Consider the following 18,087-nt stretch of genomic DNA (forward strand, 5'->3'; position numbering starts at 1 on the left):
ACGTCTTTCCTAGGAGCAGAGCACTAGAGCCGAGACCGAGAAGCACTCGGGCACCCAGCACACACTAACACACCCATCAGCTGGAGTCCAAATCTTATCCACCAGATACTCGGGCACATCCTGACTTGTCCATCACCCTCTGTTCAAAGAGAAAAATAATGACAGACTACAGGCTGTGAGAAAAATATATGGTGGTTTTTTTTTTATTTGGCAATTAACAAAAGAGGGATCCAAATCTCAGTTGTAAACATTGATAGCTCCTTTCTGATCACAACTAGTACTTTCCACGAACATCCTTTTGTACAGTCTGATCCGCTCCAACAATGACAAGCCGTCTGTCAGGGCTTTTGCTGCTCTGCTCAGGGTCACAAATCCAGAGGCAGCTTATTCACCAGAGCATCAACAGCCATCGGCAGGACCAGCCACTGGCACCGAGAAGACAGCTGACAAACTAAGCAGATATTTTAGAGCCACTCCCATACAGGAGACGCTCAGGGAAGGCAGGAGCTTCGTGCTGGGTTGCGTGCCAGCAAGAGGCAAGCATCCCACCTCGCTGCCAACAGGTTTGGAAAGAAATCAGCCCCACAAGAGCGGAGTCCTACTCAAGCAGGCAACAGGGACACAGTCATACAGGGTGCCAGCCCAGCAAGAACAACCCAGACCTGTCATCAGAGGGAACCTTGGCCCTGGACTGTAAAAATTTGGAGATGCAGAGCCAGCAAGTTTGTCCCAAAGTGGGACTGGCACGTCATCAGCTCGATTGTTGCAGTGGAACCAGAACTGCCTGTAGCTTGACAAGGGGAAGTGAAACTTCATCTAAGGCTGGAGGGCTGCCAGAGCTGGAGAGCTTGCACCAGCTACAGGCAGGCAGCTTCCAGCCATCACACAGGAATCGGGCCTGAACACCAGCAGATCCAAGCTTTTTGGGGGAGATAAACCTTTCAGAGCCTCTCACCCTCCCCTTTCCAAGAGGAACCACTCTGCAGGTGGGTCAGCTACACAAAATAAGCAAGTCTTAATCACTCAAGCATCCTTTTGCTGTTCATGACCATCAGCAGATGAGAATGAAGTCGTGGAAAGCCAGCAGCGAGAGTCTCCCAGTGCTGTCCCAAGACAAGGACCCTCAGACCACCACCGAGCAGGCTGCCACATCGGGCCACCCTCCCCCCCCAGCAACCTGAGGAGCCACCAGGAAAAGGGAAGATGCACAACACTAAAGAACAGTGTTATAAATAGAAACCTCCCTCGGCCACCCAGTGACCTGCCAACAGCTACATGCTTCCCAGGCTCCGTAGCTGCTTTGGTTTGAGGGACCGAGCAGCCCAGCATGCCCGCAGCACCCGGCCACGTCCAGAACCTGTATTCAGCTCGCTCCTCTTGAGGTGACCAGTTGGTTCAGAGCCTGGTTCTTGGCGGGAGTAGGGTCAGCCATCTCAACACCACGTTACCCAGATGGACAAGCAAATAAAAAAATCCAACAAATTTGAATACACTGTATTTATTTGTAACAGATTCTAAAGAATCTAGTGAGTCTATGTCAAGCCCATTGCATGACAAGTGATACAGGTGTAGGAAAAAAAAAAACAACATTTAAAACAAAATCAAGTGCCATTCAAGCTACCGGAATCTTCCAATTGCCCCCTCACAGGAGGCAACACAGTATCACTGCAAGGTCTAGAAAAATTCAGATTCAACCCATTCACAAGAGTCCCACCACACACACTCTGTAAATCAAAAGTGCAATCTCAACATAAGTTGCCCTGTCGAGCTGTTGGCTGTAGGGAATCTTTTTGACATCTTAAAGGGAAGGAGGGAATCTCAGTTTAGTGTGTCTATGTGTCTGTGGGTAGAGGGTAAGCAGCCTGTAAAAAAAAGCATGCTACATGTCATCTATGTTCATCTGAAGTTTAAAATGCAAGAAAAAAAAACATCTTCCCTTGAAGCCATGAAGGTGGCACACTTAAGATCTCAAAAGCAGCCCTTAAACCAGTTTTACCTTGCACTGGAAAATCTCAAGCTCCCACCACAGGGATTAGGCTCTGGGCACCAGGGAGTTCCCGGGCTGTGGCAGAGTCCACACACCAGCCTTGTCCGTGAAGGCAAAGCTGTTCTACAGGAGGGCAGTTAAACCTGTAATAACTACATCGTTAGTGACTCTTCTTCAGCTCTGACTGGATAGGAAGCAAAGCTGGACCAGTTTCAAATTGGTTAGTTCATGTTAAGTGCAAGAGCCCCCAAATCACTCCCCCCACCCCTTATGCCCACTCCACATCGCCCCTACCCCAAAAAAGGTAGCAATCTGGCTATACACATTCCAAGGATCTAGTCTTTATTAGAGCATTCAATCTGCCCAGCTATTACAGTTTTGTCACAAGAACAAAAAAACCACAAGTTAGTAAAGATACTCAAGTATGTCAGCCTTAGAGGAAGCACCACGAAGCCGCGGTGTTCCCAGAGCAGCATCCCTAGGGAGCGCCTGCTTGCTTGCCCACCTCTCCATCCGTGCATAGTTAAGTCTGAGATGATGTTTCACGAGGATGGGCATGGCAATCCAGGCACCGCAGTGAAAGACTGTTTGTGCTCTAGACACCCAACAACTTCAAAGCCACGTTTGACTAAGAGAGCCAAACCCTCAAGACACAAGAGGGTTTGTTTAGAGAAGACATACTTTTTCCTAAGGCCAATTGACTTTTGCACAACCGCCCGCTGCCCAAGCTCCATTTCTAGCTAGAGAATGAATTTCAAATGCTATCAGTGGCTCATATGTGGAATCACGTAGCTGGAAATAGGCTGCTTTTGAAGACAGAACCTGCCCAAGGGCAGAGGGAAGATCTCCAGCCATAGGAGGCTGGAGTCTGGAAGCGGTCTGCCTATCTCCCAGCAGGACACAGGCTCCAGCCCCCATCACAGCAACAGCTGGAGATAACTGACTAGTGAACCAGCTGGTTTGTGCTTCAAAGGACAAGCCTCATCTTCCCAGATAACCCAGCCGGCCTCTGGCTTTGTGCATTAAAACCACACTTGCATGCCAAAAAAAAAAAAAGCAGCATTTCAAATTCCCATAGAAAATACACAATCAGGTACGGTAGCCTGGGGCAGGCTCCTGGACAGATCTTCTGCCTCATCGTTTATGTACATGATTACTTTTTGGCACTGCAGACTCGGGAGCTTGAGTAAATTCATATTAGGTCCCTGCTGCCTTTTCTCCATAAAGCTCTGCACAGCATTTTCCACCATGCACTCCCCCCCACCCCAGTGTCCCCAGTTTTAGGCATTTACAGGTAGTCATTCAAAGCCCACCCCTGCTTATGCAACTCCACTTTGACAGCTATTTGCTACAGCCGGTCCTTCATAGGCAGCAAGCCATGCCAAAAAACCTCAGCGACATGTAACCTGCAGTCCCATTCTTGCTTCAGCGAGGTTACTAGAAATGATCTCACGACCCTCCCCCCCCAACAGAAACATTTTGCCTCTTTGGACATCCCCACTCAAGCTCTTGGGATGTCAGCCCCTGCAAAGAAAAATAAAGTTTACAGTACAGTTGTGTTTATATTGTTACAGGCACTTAAACAGGATTCTTTGGTCCTTCAAAGGAATTAGCCACTCTGGCTTCTATCTTCAGAAACCACAAGTCTGCACACCCAGAACACCTCCCGCACTAAAAAAAAAACAATTCGGATCCATTTCAGGGCAGTGCAGCTCTACCTTAGCGTAATTCTACAGTCTCCCCTCACACACCCCACCCTCCCCCATTGCCTCCAGAATTCATAAGCAATTGAGTCTTCCCGTAAACGTCCAAGTCATCTAGTTTCCATAACACTGCACTTCCCATCACAGTGTACAGCAGACAGGCCTCGTTCCAACAACCCCAGGAACAAGACACTCAAGCAAGAGTCCAGGAAGTTTCTTTTGTTGCAGTTCTAGAAAGGTCTTTTTTTGCCTCCCCCCCTCCCCAAGGCAAGGAAGTACCTTGGAGGACAGACCCTGAAGTTTGTCCTGGCTCAGTTACAGGGAAGCCACGTTGGGTAAGACTGATTGCAAGGCAGGAAGGGCTGCACGTGGGTGACATAGTAGTTGAAGTTTATTTCACTGACATAAGGAGCTGGCTGGTAGTAGCAGGTAACGTTTGTGACTGTGGGGATGTTCTGCTCAGTCAGGACTCTCACAGCCAGCATGGCAATGAGGTTCAGGGTCTGCCTCCTTTCGTGTCCCATAAGGCAGACTGTGCTCTCATTGACCACCCTGTGGAGGGTCATCAAATAGTCATATCTTTTGCTCTCCATCCCAACAAAGTGGCTCTGGAGGTAGCACTCCAGCTTCCTCTGCTGCTCACCGATGTCAGAGAAGTCTATGAAAAACCTGGAGCACATGTATCGCTGTAGCGCCTTCATATCCACTTCTGATTTGGGCTTAAACCCCCTCACCAAGAGGTTGCAATATTTCAGAAGCCCCCCACCTCTGATCTCCTCTGGGTTCCTTGTAGCGATCACCCTGTTCCGGAGATGGTCCATTGCCTCCTCAAAGTCACCGTACATGCTCTCCCCAGTGACCGTGGGGTGGAAGTTCTCAGCCATGGGGTTCTCTGAACACTCCCCAAACAGCAGAAGCGAATCCAGGATGATCTGGAAGGAATCCACACTGAACTCGAACTGCCGTCTGAGAGAGTCCACGAATTTAAGTTCCACGTTCTTCCCGCTGTTGTTGGAGAGCGATATGAGGCTCCAGCGGTCGGTTTCGTTGCACACCTTCACAAGCTTCTGCACATACGCCTCCTTCAGAGTCATGGGGGTGATCTTGTCTTTGTTGACACCTTCTGGGAGGAAGTCAAGAAGGCAGTCCATGACCACATCTTTAACCAGCTGGAAGACATCTTCGGTCTTCAGATCTACACCGAAGATGAGATCTAGGTCTTTGTACCCCAAGCCACTGTCTTGATGTAGAACGTGACTAGCTGCTGAGCCATTCAACCTTACGTTATGGACTGCGATTCCTTTCTTCTCCAGGCGACTACGGACAACCTGAGATACAAAGAGACAGTGAGAAGCAAGAAAGCATTCTTGGAGCAGCCCGGTTACAGCAGCAGGATTCACTCCCTGCGCTTATATGGGTCACTCCAGTGCAAGACAGTGAAATAAAAAGCTAATCCATTAGAAATAGATCACTTTGGAAAGCATCCAGAGTCTTGCCAGCAGCTGGGGGTGGCTCTCCTTCACTTATTCCCTTGCATTAGAGGGCTCTTACTGCACATGAACAGCTGGTTCTGCTTCCAGTACAGCTGTCTGCTCTTCCCCTCCTTCCCCCCACCAAAGCCAAGAGCTTCTCTGAGCCCATTCTTTGGGATGGTCCCTGCCCCCTTCATCCCCCCATGGCTGCAGCCAGCCGATCCAAAAAGGACTCCAAATACAAGGCGGCAGCACAGTCTGCAGCAGTCCTTGTTGATTTAATCAGGGTGGCTCACTCCTTTTAGCCATCCCTTTTGCCTGTCGAGATTCATTAAAGGCAAATCGAGATCTGGCGAACTGCTCAGAAGCCCCAGGCAGGCGTATGCAAGTTCATGTCCTAACTAGTAAGTGTATCCTAACAATTTCCAGTGTGTCAGAGCTTCGTGCCGAACTTGGCATGCTATCAAGCACAAGAGGCAGCTTTCATCTTACGGGTGTTACTCCAGTGATTTTAATGCTGCCTGCTCAGTCCTGGCACACCCACTGGTACCTCCAAAGCTTTGTTCATTTAGAGTGAAGCTGAATCACTTGCCTGATTACTTAACACGCAGGAGGTTGAAATAACCCCAAGACCATAAAATAAACTCTCTGGACAACAGTTTATAATTTGAGTTTAACTGAGCTCAAAGATCCCAGGAAGATTAAGTGCACATCTTCCACCAGCAGCTCTTCCCACCTCTCATCCTGCTTTCATGTTTCTCTAGCAATTACCCGCCGTCCTGTGAGTCCCAGCTAGCCAGCCTGCTCACCCGGTGCTTGAAGCAAGGCTGGAGCTTGAAAGAGCCAAAGCCTGGGATACAAATGGACAAGTTATATCACTAGAAGCCAGTCTGACTGGGCTTCTCAGCCCTGCGAGGCTGCCCTAGTTCAAGAGAGGCCCCACTAAAATTCAAAGCTTTTATCAGAGGGGCCAAAACCCCTGTTTGGTGGGCATGGCCCTGAGCAGACAGTTTTGGGGACACCAGAGCATTGCAGCTTCAGTGAGTCTCAGCGGCTGTAAAACTGCCCCTCGGCAAGCTCGGTTTAGAAGAAACAATACATGAAGGCAAAGGACTGCAGCATGCATCCCTTGGCATGTCACAGGCCTCTTGGCCACCAGCAAGCTTCTGCTGCCCCGAGGTGTTCTTGCAAACAGAAGATATCTTGGTACAAACTGATAAATGTTTTTAAACTTGGAGGGTGTTAAATCTCATGATGCAGCTTCTGTGCTGGTGTTTCCCCTGTTACTCCCTGACATGAGCCACTGCTGCTCAGGCTAGAAACATGCCCGGGCTCCTTGCCAACCAAATGGTGACATGTCAGGCAACGGTTAACTAGTGAGCTATTCACCATTAGAAGTCCCAAGTCCCCACCAGAACATCCAATCCAGCCGTGAACGCAGTTGTTCTCAAAGGGAGACAGTCTGAAAACTGGATTTACTCCTAAAAAGCAGCTTTTCCCCTATACAGAACACATATCAAGCAGTCGATCCAAGGGAGTTCCTGGTGTGCAGTTGTTGCCAACCCATCAGACACCTGAGGCACAGCCCCAGCACTACTTGTGGAGTTAAGAGTTTTGCGCTATTAGGCTTAGAGAGACAAGATACAGGTCACAAAGTGTTAGATGCAGAGCTAGGACCAGTGCTTGGAGAAGATCTCATTCCAGATTAATTTCCTAGCCCCAAAGAACATCTGCTTAACCCCCTTCTAGGCATGGCTCAGGACCTGCAGCATTTCAGACCCATAAGCTTCAGGCTTATGGAGCTCCCCAGGTTTACAGGTCCACCCATGAGAGATGCATTCAGAAAAGGGGGGAAAAAAATCCAACTGCTCAAGTCAGTCTTGCCCCAAATCAGCCAAAAAAGCTCCAACCTGCAGAGCACCAGGGAGCCGAGAGCCTTGCCGCCTCCCCGAGGACAGCAGGCTTCAGCCAACCAGTCTCAACCCAAAGCACATCTCTCCAGCTGCAGCCATGGGTCCAGGTATGCGTTTTCCCCAGAGGGTTGGATATTTAGAGGGTTAGGCAGCTGCTGACCTGCTTCCCAAAACAGCACCTCACATTACGTGTGGTTCGGATAATTGACTCTGACAGCCAGGCGCGAGCAAACCCTGCCTGCATCCTGACCTGCCGCTTCCCACCTCCCACAACAAGAGCACACAATAAATAACTGCCTTTTAGGTTACTTGTTTTAGATTAGTCAGCCCTAAATACAGGGTCTGCCAGCGCGGTTGGTCAGAATTACAGCCCTCAGTTATTTAGTGTTTGAAGTTGCTAGTGGCAACATCCTTTTCAGCAGCTCCGACACCAAATTGCTTCAGTTTTGTGGAACTAAATAGTAATAACTGGTGGAACATTTGATGCTGCACCACGCCAGGCTTTTAGCAGCGCCGAGCTTTGCTGGCCTTGCACAACCCAAGGACAGAGTCCTGACAGGAACGCTCATCTGTCATTTGCTTTAAAGCCTCAGCAGCCAAGATTCAGCACTTCTGCCCTCAACAGATGCAGGAGGAACTCGAGGAATTTGAAATCAGCTGAGGCTTTCACACAGCAGAGCGTCTTTCAAATGTCACCTTTCTATTTTCCAGGCTTAAGCAGAAATATTTCTCAAGCAGCTGAGGCTTCAGAATCCTAGCGATTAGTTTATTGTGAAAGCCAGTTTGGTCTTAGCTTTGTGAATAGTCTTTTTAATTAGAAGCTAACATGCCCGATTTTACATTTGATGAGTCATTACCGAGGAATGAAGTTGCCTCCCAAACATGAATATGCATCAGCTTATTTGAACTACATTGTTAGTTTAATATTAAACACAGTTATTACTTTATGGTTAAACTAACAGGGACACCTTAACGAGATGAAGACCGAGGCAGACTCTGGAGGACACAGCCAGCGTGACGAGAATCAAAGGACACTGACATTTGATCCAGCATTTAAATGAACAACAGCCTCTTGCGGCGCCCAGGCCCGACGTCCACCGGCACGAAGCCATTTGATGGAAGCAGCCCCCAGCCCCACCGTGCCTCGGCCGCCCGCGGCTCTCGGGCACCGAACCCGGGGGAGGAGGAGGAGGGGAGGGAACACGGGACGGGAGGAAGCAAAGCAGGAGGCACGGCTCAGGCTGCAGCAGCTCCAGGGGCCGGGCACGAATCCCCTGGTTCTTCCAGCGGCGGCCGTTCCCGGGCCCCCCCACCTTTACCATTTCTGCCACGGCCGCAGCGGCCCCCCCGGGCCGGCTCCCCCCCGCTCCACCCGGCCTTCAACCCCACCGGGGGACCCGCACCCGGCCGGCCCCGCTCCAGGCGGGCCGGGAGCTCCGCCCGGAGGGGAGGCGCAGGGTGCCCGGCCGGGCTGGCTCGGGGCCCGGCGCGCCGCTTCCCGCCGCCTCAGCAGTTTTATTTTCTCCCTGACCCCCGCCGGAGCGGGGCAGAGTCCAAGGAGGCGGCGGCGAGCGCGGCCTGACCCCCGGCGCTCACCTGGACGATGGTGCGGGGCCGCACCTGCAGCGTGGGGAAGTTCCCGCGGCCGTGGATGGGCACGGCCTCGCCCAGGATCTGGTCCAGCCGCTGCACCTGCTCCCAGCTCAGGACGCTGAAGCGGCCTCCGCCGTGCTCCGAGGCGCCCGGAGCGGGCCCCGCCGCCGCCGCCAGCATCGCCCTCCCTCCGCCGGGACCGCGCCGGAAGAGGAGCCCGAGTCACCCGGAAACGGCCCGGAAAGCAGCCGGAAGTGCCGGGTCGGGGGGAAACGGGAGCAAAATTAAAAAAACCCAAACAAACAACAAAACAAAAAAAAACCCAAAAGCTGTTTCTGAGGGCCGTTCCCGCGGGCGGAGGCGGGGAGGCGCGGTCGGTGCCCGCAGGGGGACGCTGCAACGAACCGGGCCGCGCTGCTCCCCGCCCGCCACCGGCTCCGCCGAGCGCTGCGCCCGCCCGCGCCCCGCCGCGCCTTATATCGGGCGCGCGGCCGCGCCCCCATTGGCCCGGCCCCGCCGCCAATCGCGGCCCGGCCTCGCCGCCGCTGCGGCGCTCCCATAGGCCGAGGAGGAAGGCTGGGGCTGGGCTGGGCGCCAATCACACGAGCGAATAGGGAAAGAGGCGGGGCGAAGGGCGGAGGGGGCGGGGCAGGCCGGTGGAGCCCCGCCCCTCCAGCGCGGCCCGCTGCGTGCGGGAATCCCGGCGGTGATTGGTCGGGACACCCCATTGATGCCCTATTGACGCCCATTGATGCCCCATTGACGCCCATTGATGCCCCATTCATGCCCCATTGACGCCCCATTCATGCCCATTAACGCCCCATTCATGCCCCATTGACGCTCCATTGATGCCCCCGCGGCCTGGTACCCCATTGATACACCGTGGTCTGGCGCCCCACGGCCCAACGCCCCCCCGCCCCAGGGACCTCTCTCCCCGGCCAGCAGTGTCCCCAGGGACCCACCGCGCCCGCGGCTGCAGGGAGCTCTGGCACCCAGGAGACACGGGGTGCCACCCTGGGGTGACGGAGCCCACCGGCTCGGGAGGCTGATGCCGGGGCGCTCCCAGCCCCGGGCGTTCAACCCCAGCCCCTAAAACCCCCGCGTGGCCCCGCTGCCAGCCCAGCCACCACCTCCTCCTCGGGCCAGCCATGGCCCCGGCCGCCCATTTCCTTTCATCCCAACAATTCACATCGCTTTACAGAGCTCGTTTCCCCATGCCATTTAATCCTGCAGACGTTTCCAGGAGGCGCCTCCTCGCCAAGCCGGTGCCCGATGCCCCGCGGTCCCGTGGGGACGACTCCAGCTCCGCATCTGCAGCCGCTGCTCCCATTCCCCTGTTCCTGCTCGGAGCTGGGATCCGTCCTTAAAAGCCACAAGCCCTGTTGGGAGACGAGCCAGCGCTGATTTATTTTTACACCCTCGCAGGGGTTTATTGCAAGAGCACCCCTGAAACCCCCCAGCCTGGGGCATTTCGTCTCGTGGAGGCTGTTGCAGAGCTCTTCCAAGCTGCAAAGTCCGTCTCGGAAGCCGGGGATTCATGGTGGCGGGTTGTCCTCTCCCATTTCCCAGGGGTCTGCTCCTGGAAGCTGGAGCTGGCTGCGGAAAGAGTAACTGAGTCATGGGGGGATTTGGGTTTTGGGGGGAAATGGGGTGTTTAGGAGCACTCACAAAGGGGCTGGGGGGGCGAGGGGGGAAGGGGGTGCCCCGAGCCCTTGTCGCCTCTGAAATCCTCCCCACCCTGTGCCACAGCGACAGCCTGAGGCATCCCCATGGGGGCTGGAGTCCCCTCTGGAGGGTCCTGCTGTGGAGATGCTCCTCGTGCTGCGGTGTTTCGCTCTCTGGCTCCCGCTGGCATCATTGTGTGGCTCCATCAGGCGTCTCCACCGGGATTAAACGCTGTTCCTGGTTGTGTCCCGTGAGGCTCCGAACTGGGGCAGGGGAGGAGGGGAGCCCCACTGGAAAGTGATTTTCCAAGGAACTTGATAAAACATCAGGCAGCCGCCTCCCGTTGCAAAACCCCTTTGATCCTGTCGGCAAAAGAGCCAGATCAGGAGGAGTTTCCCAAGAGGCTGAGAGGGGCCAAATGGCTTTCAGGATCAGGATCCGCCCTGCCAGCCTGGCCGGGGCATCCGGACAGGGGGATTCGGGTGCAGGAGGAAGGGCTGGCTGGGCGCTGAGCACCCCACAGGCAGGGCAGTTTGGGGGACCCCACCAGCAGTGTCACCCCTGGGCGGTGAGGCAGGATGCGGCTGTGGAGCCGCTGGGATGAACGAGGTGCTGCAGATCCTTGGGGGGACGAGCTGGCGGCCTGGTGATGAGCCGGGAGACACACGCCGGCGCTGCCCAGGCCGAGAGGGACAGGCGTGCTGCCTGCTCCGGAGAAAACATCGGCCCATTAAAAAGAGCTGACGCGCTCCGGCTGGACTGGCTGAGCCGCTCATTAGCATCCATCACCAAACGATTATCCCAAAGAGCTGCCGGCAGCGAACCCGGACCAGGAATGGCACCCAGGCTGTTTCCTTCCAGCTCAGCAAGGTCCAGCCCGGGCTTTATTCGTTTGTTTTGCTGGCAATTAAGGAATAATCATTGTCTTGGGGTGAAATGAGGGTGGATCCTGCCTCAAGGGTGATGGCGTGAGGGTTGCAATGCCCCTTCGGGGGTGTGATGGTGCCAGGGGCTGGGCAGGGGGATGGGGCTCGGGGGTGCCGTGACCCCACTCTCCCCATGGATCTGGGGTCAGCAGCATCTCAGCTCTGCCCCGGGGGACACCAGCTTCACCCTGTCGGGAAATCACCTGGGGGGGAGCTGGGATGTGCCCCAGCGTGTGCGTGGGGAGGAACAGGGCACCCCACTGCCAGAGGCACGGAGAGGGGCAGGGGCTGCCGGGAGGGCGGCTGGGGGGCGGAGGTGAACCCCCCCCATCCGAGTGGGGCCCCCCGGGCGTTGGGGACCTTTTGCAGCCCTGAACACCCACCATGGGCTGCTCAGTAGGGGAGCTGGGGGAAAGGGCTGGAGGAGCTGGGCGAGCAGGGCAGGGGGTGAAAGCCCAGCCTGGAGGTGAAGACAGACCTCGGGGACTCCCTGACCTGCGTGGGACTGGCTCTGTCCCACCCGCCATTAAGCAGGGTGTGTGCCAGCTCCCTGAGCAAGCAGGAGGGACCAAGCCCTTCTCCCAGAGCCACCAACGTCACCCAGCGTCGCCCCAGGGGAGCAGCAATGCTCCCCATCAGGGCGGGGCATCCCTCCTGCCCCACTCCCACAGCAGCTGCCCCAGCATCGCCACTGTGCACACGCCAGCCATGTCCCAGGCTGTCCCTGTGCACATACTGGCTGTCCCCGTGCCCATGGCAGCTGTCCCCGTGCATGCAGCCACTGTCCTGTGCATGCACCAGCCACCTCTGCATGCCAGGCTGCCCCACACACACGCACCAGCCCCCTCCATGCAGACATGAGCTGTCCCCGTGCATTTGCCCGCTCTCCCCATGAACCCACGTCACCAGCGCCATGCAAATGCCCACCGTCCCATGCACACGCCACTGTCCCCACGCACATGCTGCCATTCCCACGCACATGCCTGCCTCCCTGCGCCCGCTCTGGGTTTAGGAGGTGGAGTCCTTCTCCTTGGCCATGTCCAAAGCCTCCCTTGGCAAACACCACTCCCAGACACCTCTCAGGCCCTTACATCCAGGTCCAGCCCTACTTGCTCCCGCACAGCCTGTCCCAGAGGTGCCACTGCTGCTTGCTGCCCCCAGACCCTCACTGCCAGGACACCTGTGTCCCTGGGGCTGTGCCACCGGCTCCTCCGTGGCCCCGAGTGGCCACAGCAAGGCCAAATTCAGTGTTGCAGGCAGCGCAGCTGCATGGTGAGCACCTGTGCTCGCTGCCCAGCACGAGGGCTGCCATGGCTCTGCTCTCAGCCCAGGGTCCCCGTGTCACTGGCCAGGACCCCCAGACCCCACCACATCCCCAGCTGCCTCCTGGAATTAATAATAAGTGATGACGCTGGGACGTCCTCGCCCTGGAGAGGGCCACCTTGGAGGCCCTGAGATGAAAGGGAGTGCAGGGTGTTATTACTGTGGGTGACACAGAGCTGGGGAATGGCACCCGTCACCTCCCTCGGCTGCTGCAAAATGCTGCCCGGGGAGCATGGGGGGGACACGGCACCGCTGGGGCACAGGAAGGGGGACACGGCACCGACGTGGCCCTGGAATGGGGCAGGGACCGAGCTGCCCCCTCAGAGCTGCCCAGGATGTCACCAGCCGGGGAGGTCCCCATCGCCTGGTCCCCTTGCAGCATGAACGGTGACCTGTGTGTCACGGCCTCGGTGGCTTCCCAGTGACACCACGTGCTGTTTGGCTTGGCCTGATGTGTGCTTTTAAAGCCGTGGCAAGGGACGAGCCATCCTCATGCCACTAATTTGAGCCTGGTAGAGAATGAAGCTGGTCCCTTCGCTTTGGGTTTTCGGGTGATGCCTGGGCACAGCTACGGGTGGTGGCAGCTCCGGCAAACCCCTCGCCATTGCCCGCAAGCTGCTTGGCATCACTGCGCCAGCCACCCTGCTAACGTTCCTCTTGGGAAAGCTGGGGAGCCAGCGGGGAGCTCCGCTTTGGGTGGCTGCTGAGCCCGGAGCCAGTGATGCCAGGGGTGGTGTCACGGCCCTTCTTGAGGGGTCTTGGTCCTCGCTGCCCGTGCAGCAGTGCAGGGCTGCGGGGCTGTTTGCTCTGCCCCTGCCCCTCGCTGCAAGCCTGGGCTTTGTGCTGGACCATGCAGAGGGAAACTGAGGCATGGGGAAGCCCAGCCATCCTGGCTGGGGCAGATTCCTACAGCTGCAGAGGCAGCAACGCTTTAATCCCCACGGATGGGGGTAACAGGAAGGGGGATAAACACCTCGGCACACGTGTGTGCAGGGACAAGGTCATCCCACTCAGGGTCCCTCAGTTCTCCCTGTCCTTGTTGCCACCACCACAGCCCTGACATGCTTTGGGAGTGAGCAGGGGGAGCCGGGGGCTGGGAGGGCACAGGGGGGGCTCCACATGGTGAAAAGGCATCACCGCCGGCACTGCAGGGCTGGGGGCTTGCGCCGGGGCCCATCCACCCCCAGCCTCAGTGCTGCGTGTGCTTTGGCAGTTGCTCAGCGGTGACAGCCCATCCCTGGAGGGGTTATTAGTCCTCCCTCATTAAAAAAGTTACTCACGCCTTAAGACAGAAACAAGAATATCCTGGAAATGCCTCGGTTTGGTGAGTTCTCGCATTAAAGGTATGACCAAAATCAAGAGGGCAGCTGCACGTGCCGCTCCCTGGCACGTGGGGCGGGTGAGATGCTCAGGCAGCCCTGGGGCTGCCCCGTGCTCCTGCTTTCCCCTCTGTGCCTGGGATGGGTGGCCATCACCCAGCTGCTGGGCTGCAGCCAGCACCTCTCAGCGCTCCCACCCTTTGGGCTGGGATGGCAAAACTGCTGCTCTCCTCCAGGGAGGATGGAGCTAAGGCCTGGTGTTGCCTGTTCCTGCCAAACCCTCCTACTTCAGGGTCTGGCACCGCTGCCCTGGGGACAAGCCACCCCGAACCCCGTGCACAGTGCAAGGATGGCACCCACCGAACCGGCACCACCATGGGCACCATGGCATTGCCTGCCCCATGTCCCCAGCCACCTCATCCTGCCCAGGGACCCCTCGGCAAGGGGGAAACCCTGGGGGTGCGGCGGCCAGGCCAAGTCTCAGCCCAGGGCCACGGAGGATCCTGGGCTTCAGGTATTTTAAGCACATGAGCAACACCAGCCATTACGCGCTTGCTGGATGGTGAGGGGGTGAGTCACAGCCTCGTTGAATCAGAGCTTTAATTTGCAGCGATGAAACACGCTCCCATTGCAATTGCCCAAAAGCGAGGAGCTCCGGCCGCCCTGGGGCACCCACGGCCCTGGGGGGTTCTTTGGGGGGAGAAGGTGCAAGCACTGCTGGGGCTGGGAAGGTCTTTCCTGGGGGATTTTCGGGTCGGGGTGCAGCCCCTCGCCTGGGCACTGCCTTCAGCCTCTTCCCTCTCTCCAGCTGCGGGATGCTGGTGGGAACCGGTTCCTCGCCGAGGGCTTGGCTTCAGCCCCAGCTCCTGGGGAAACCCAGAGGAAAAATCACAGAGCTCAAATGTCCCTGAGCCCCCTCCCCTGGGGATGGAGCAATTAGCCCCCCAAAGCCCCCCCACAGTGCAGGCAGGGAGCTGTGACAGGCAGGTGCTGCCAGCAGTGGGGGCAACGCACCAGGCTCGGGGTGGGCAGAGCTGCCCAGGACACCTGGCCAGCACCTTGGGGCCACGGTGGGGCAATTTGGGCTCCTGCAAAAGGACCTCCCTTTTGCCTTCTTCCCCCTGCAAAGTGAGAAAAACAGCCCATCCCCTCCCAACACACCCTCACGCTGACACAGCCCCAGGGAGGGATGCGGGAGCCCAGGCTCTGCGGAGCCTCTGTCTTCGCTGAAGTTGGGAACGGCTTAAAAAGTACCCCCGGCCAGGGTTCCCCATCTCCCCAAGCCACGGTGGGAAGGCGAGGGACAAACCCTCCATCCCAGCAGCGATGGGGATGAGGTCTCGCAGCCGCCTCATTCATCTGGGACAGCCAGGACTCCGCAGCAGGGGTATGAGCCTGAACAGCCAGAAAAAAAAAAACACTAAAAATTAACATTAATTTATTAGAATATCCATGATAAAAACCAAGATTCTCTTTACATGTGTTTTTTTCCTTTTTATACAAGAGAATTTTCATTGCTTTTTTTCCTCCTGGAGACAGAGCAGGGCAGGCAGGCAGGCGCAGGCAGCAACGTGGGCTCTCGCCCCGGCATGACGAGGCTGCGTGGACGCTGGTCCCCGGGGTCCCGGTCGGGACATGGGGCGGGTGGGCGCACGGGACGGGTGCCCACCAAGGCAGCGGGGCAGAGAGGACGCGTGGCAAGGCACGGCGCGGGGAGGGGGAAGCAGCCCGGCCTCCCCGGGGAGGGGGCAATGAGACCCCGCAGCATGGGGGAGGCAGCACCCATAGCGAAGGGTGGCACGTGGTGGGAGCTGGGTGGCATGTGGGGGACGAGGTGACATGCTCGAGCACGATGCAGGACACCCTGAGCCCGGGGAGGGCTGCAAGTCCCCTGAACACCCAGCGCTCCGTCCCAGCCCAACCTTGGGGAAAGATGGGTCCTTCCAAACTCAGGACCCCCGACACCCCCAGCTGTCCCCCTTGGCAGGGGGAGACCGTCTCCCAGCCCTAACGTGTCCCCATGCTGGATGAGCCGGCCCCCGGCTCTTCCCCAGAGCCTCTCAGTTGCAGGGAGAGAAAAACAATCCCCACCATGTAGCAAATGCAATCCCCTGCATGCCCCGTCTTCGTGCCCGGGGAGCCTGGACGCCATCTTTGGTTAAGAAGTAGCCGGTGCCGCTGCTGGGCAGGCACGGGGCGAGGGGCCGAGGCTGGCAGAGGGTCCCCGCGGGGACGGGTGACAGGTAGTGGTTCCAGGAGGGACAGAGAGGCCCAGGCTTGCGGGGCCGCTCAAAGCGAGGGGGGACCCGGCTCCCCCCTTGCATGGCTATAGGATATTTATTTAGCAAGACCTGGCATGAAATGCAGGGCTGGAGGAGAGGTTCCTGGGTGGCAGCCGGCCCTGCGGGGGAAGCGGCCAAGGCAGGGAGCAGCGGCACGAGCCCGAGGTCCCGGGGAGGGTGCCGGGTGAGGTGGTGGGTGCGCCAGCCCCGGCGCAGAGCCTGGCTCCCGTCTTCCCATCTCTCCGCTTGGGAGCAAGGTGAGGGGGCAGGTAAAATGCAAGCCGGGGAGAGGCGAAGCTGTGCCACGGGGCAGCTTCCGTAGGTTCCCCCAGCTCCCCTGCCGGAACCCACCCTGCGCCGGCCACAGCCGCCCCGAGGAGCCACTTGCAGGTCCTGAGTGGGTGGGCAGCCTCCGGGAAAGCCCCGCCGGGGCTGCAAGGCTCCTGCAAATCCCAGTGCCAGGCAGTAAATCGTCCGTCACCCCCAGGCCACGGCGGCTGAGGAGCCCGGTGCGTCCCGGGGGCTCTTTCCCCGCTCCTCGGGGCCAGACCAGGGCTTGCTGGGCAGAGCTGTCCTGGCAATCCCAGTCCATCCAGGATGGTCTCCCCTTCCCAAAGCCGGTGTGTAGTGACAGAGGAAACCAAAAAGGAGAGCAGAGAAAGAAGAACAAATGGAGAGAGAGAGAAACTGTACGTAGCATTGTGTGAGGCTTCGCGCATCAGCTGCTACTGTGCTTTGGGGATGAAGGGTTCCCCCTCCTCTGGCTCCGGCCGAGGCCCCGGGTCACTCAGGCATCGCAGCATCCGCTGGTTGCTGGGGCTGTCGCCAGTCCCCGGGGTGAAGACGTCGTCGGTACCCGGGGAGGAAGGCTCCTTCACCCGCATCACCAGCCCCTCCTCGTCCTCCTCGGGCGAGGGCGGGAGGCCGCCGCAGCCCTTGGGCTCCTCGTTCATCAGGTCCACAGACTCCGGGGACTGCGGGGAGGCTGGGTCGATGGTGATGATGGGCAGGTTCTCCGAGTCCGCCTTGGGTTCATAGGCCAGCGGGTCTGGGGGGGCAGAGAGGGGTCAGGCAGGGCCTCACGTATTACAGCATCACGAACAAACTGCGTCAGGAAAACCCGGGGAAGGGAAGAGGGGTCTCGGGGCCCCCCAGCTAACGCATCCCCGATGTTTGGGGCTGGGATGCCTGCGCTCACCCTCCCTTTAATTTCCAAGTCTGCTGTTTAATTCCCGTTTTTGATCTCCGCATCCCCTCTGGAGCCGCTCCAGGCAGCCCAGCCCCGCTCCCAGGACCGCGCCGTTCGCGAGAGGCGAAGCTGCCCTCTGCCGATCAACCGCCGGCTCCGCAGGCGCCGGCAGCAGCGTCACACCGCGTCACACCGCGTCACACCACGTCACACCCCGCCGCGCCCCGCCCTGCCCCACCCCGCCACGCCCTGCCCCACCCCGCCACGCCCCGCCCCACCCCGCCACGCCACGCCCCGTCACACTGTCCCCAGGGCAGGGAAGGACACACGGGACAGGAGGAACAGAAGACGGCAGAGCACACGCAGCTGGAGCAGGCTGGAGGCCAGGGCAGGGCTCAGGGCTGAGCGCTCCTGGTCCTCTCCCCTGCAGAGGGCAGGGAGCATGGCCAGAAGCGTGGCTGCGTGGGCAGAGCGGGCCCAGCTCCGGACAGATCTACCGCCCCGCCAAGCTCGCTGCCTCGTGGGAACTGTACCGGGAAGCAAGCCGGGTGCTTCTGCTCGGGCAGAGCCCACTGTGCGCCCAGGCCGCACGCAGCAGAGCTCAGGCTCAAGAAGAGCAAACCCCTGGGGCTTGGCTGCATCACGCACGGGGGAGCGGGACGGGGACGATCGGGGCTGGAGAGGTGGCAGAGGAGCTGGGGGGTGCAGCACATCG

The 18,087-nt window shown here is 58.1% G+C and overlaps 2 protein-coding genes across 6 annotated transcripts in view; both read right to left on the minus strand.

The window, feature by feature from the left end:
- Window positions 1-693: 693 nt before the first annotated feature.
- On the minus strand, window positions 694-9,112 carry TENT5B (terminal nucleotidyltransferase 5B). 5 transcript variants are annotated; one of them, XR_014230093.1, is made up of 3 exons: window positions 8,672-9,112; window positions 1,997-5,018; window positions 694-1,862 (listed from the first exon to the last, which is right to left on the minus strand). XR_014230093.1 is itself a non-coding variant. In XM_082329327.1 (3 exons), exons 1-2 carry the CDS (start codon window positions 8,846-8,848, stop codon window positions 4,002-4,004), a joined length of 1,194 nt encoding a protein of 397 aa, XP_082185453.1. In that variant the 5' UTR covers window positions 8,849-9,112; the 3' UTR covers window positions 694-2,130; window positions 3,970-4,001. The 5 variants fall into 5 exon arrangements, 4 of the variants coding, with proteins under 4 accessions (XP_082185453.1, XP_082185452.1, XP_082185454.1 ...); XM_082329327.1 differs by having other exon boundaries at window positions 694-2,130; window positions 3,970-5,018; XM_082329326.1 differs by having other exon boundaries at window positions 694-3,658; window positions 3,970-5,018.
- Window positions 9,113-15,369: 6,257 nt separating this feature from the next.
- SLC9A1 (solute carrier family 9 member A1) overlaps window positions 15,370-18,087 on the minus strand; it is a 31,453-nt gene continuing 28,735 nt past the window's right edge. The window contains exon 12 of the mRNA XM_082329783.1: window positions 15,370-17,231. Coding sequence (XP_082185909.1) covers window positions 16,909-17,231 — 323 coding nt within the window. The 3' untranslated portion in view covers window positions 15,370-16,908. The remainder of the gene's footprint in view (window positions 17,232-18,087) is intronic.

The sequence above is a fragment of the Platalea leucorodia genome, assembly GCF_965183815.1.
Source record: "Platalea leucorodia genome assembly, chromosome: 18".
NCBI lineage: Eukaryota > Metazoa > Chordata > Aves > Pelecaniformes > Threskiornithidae > Platalea > Platalea leucorodia.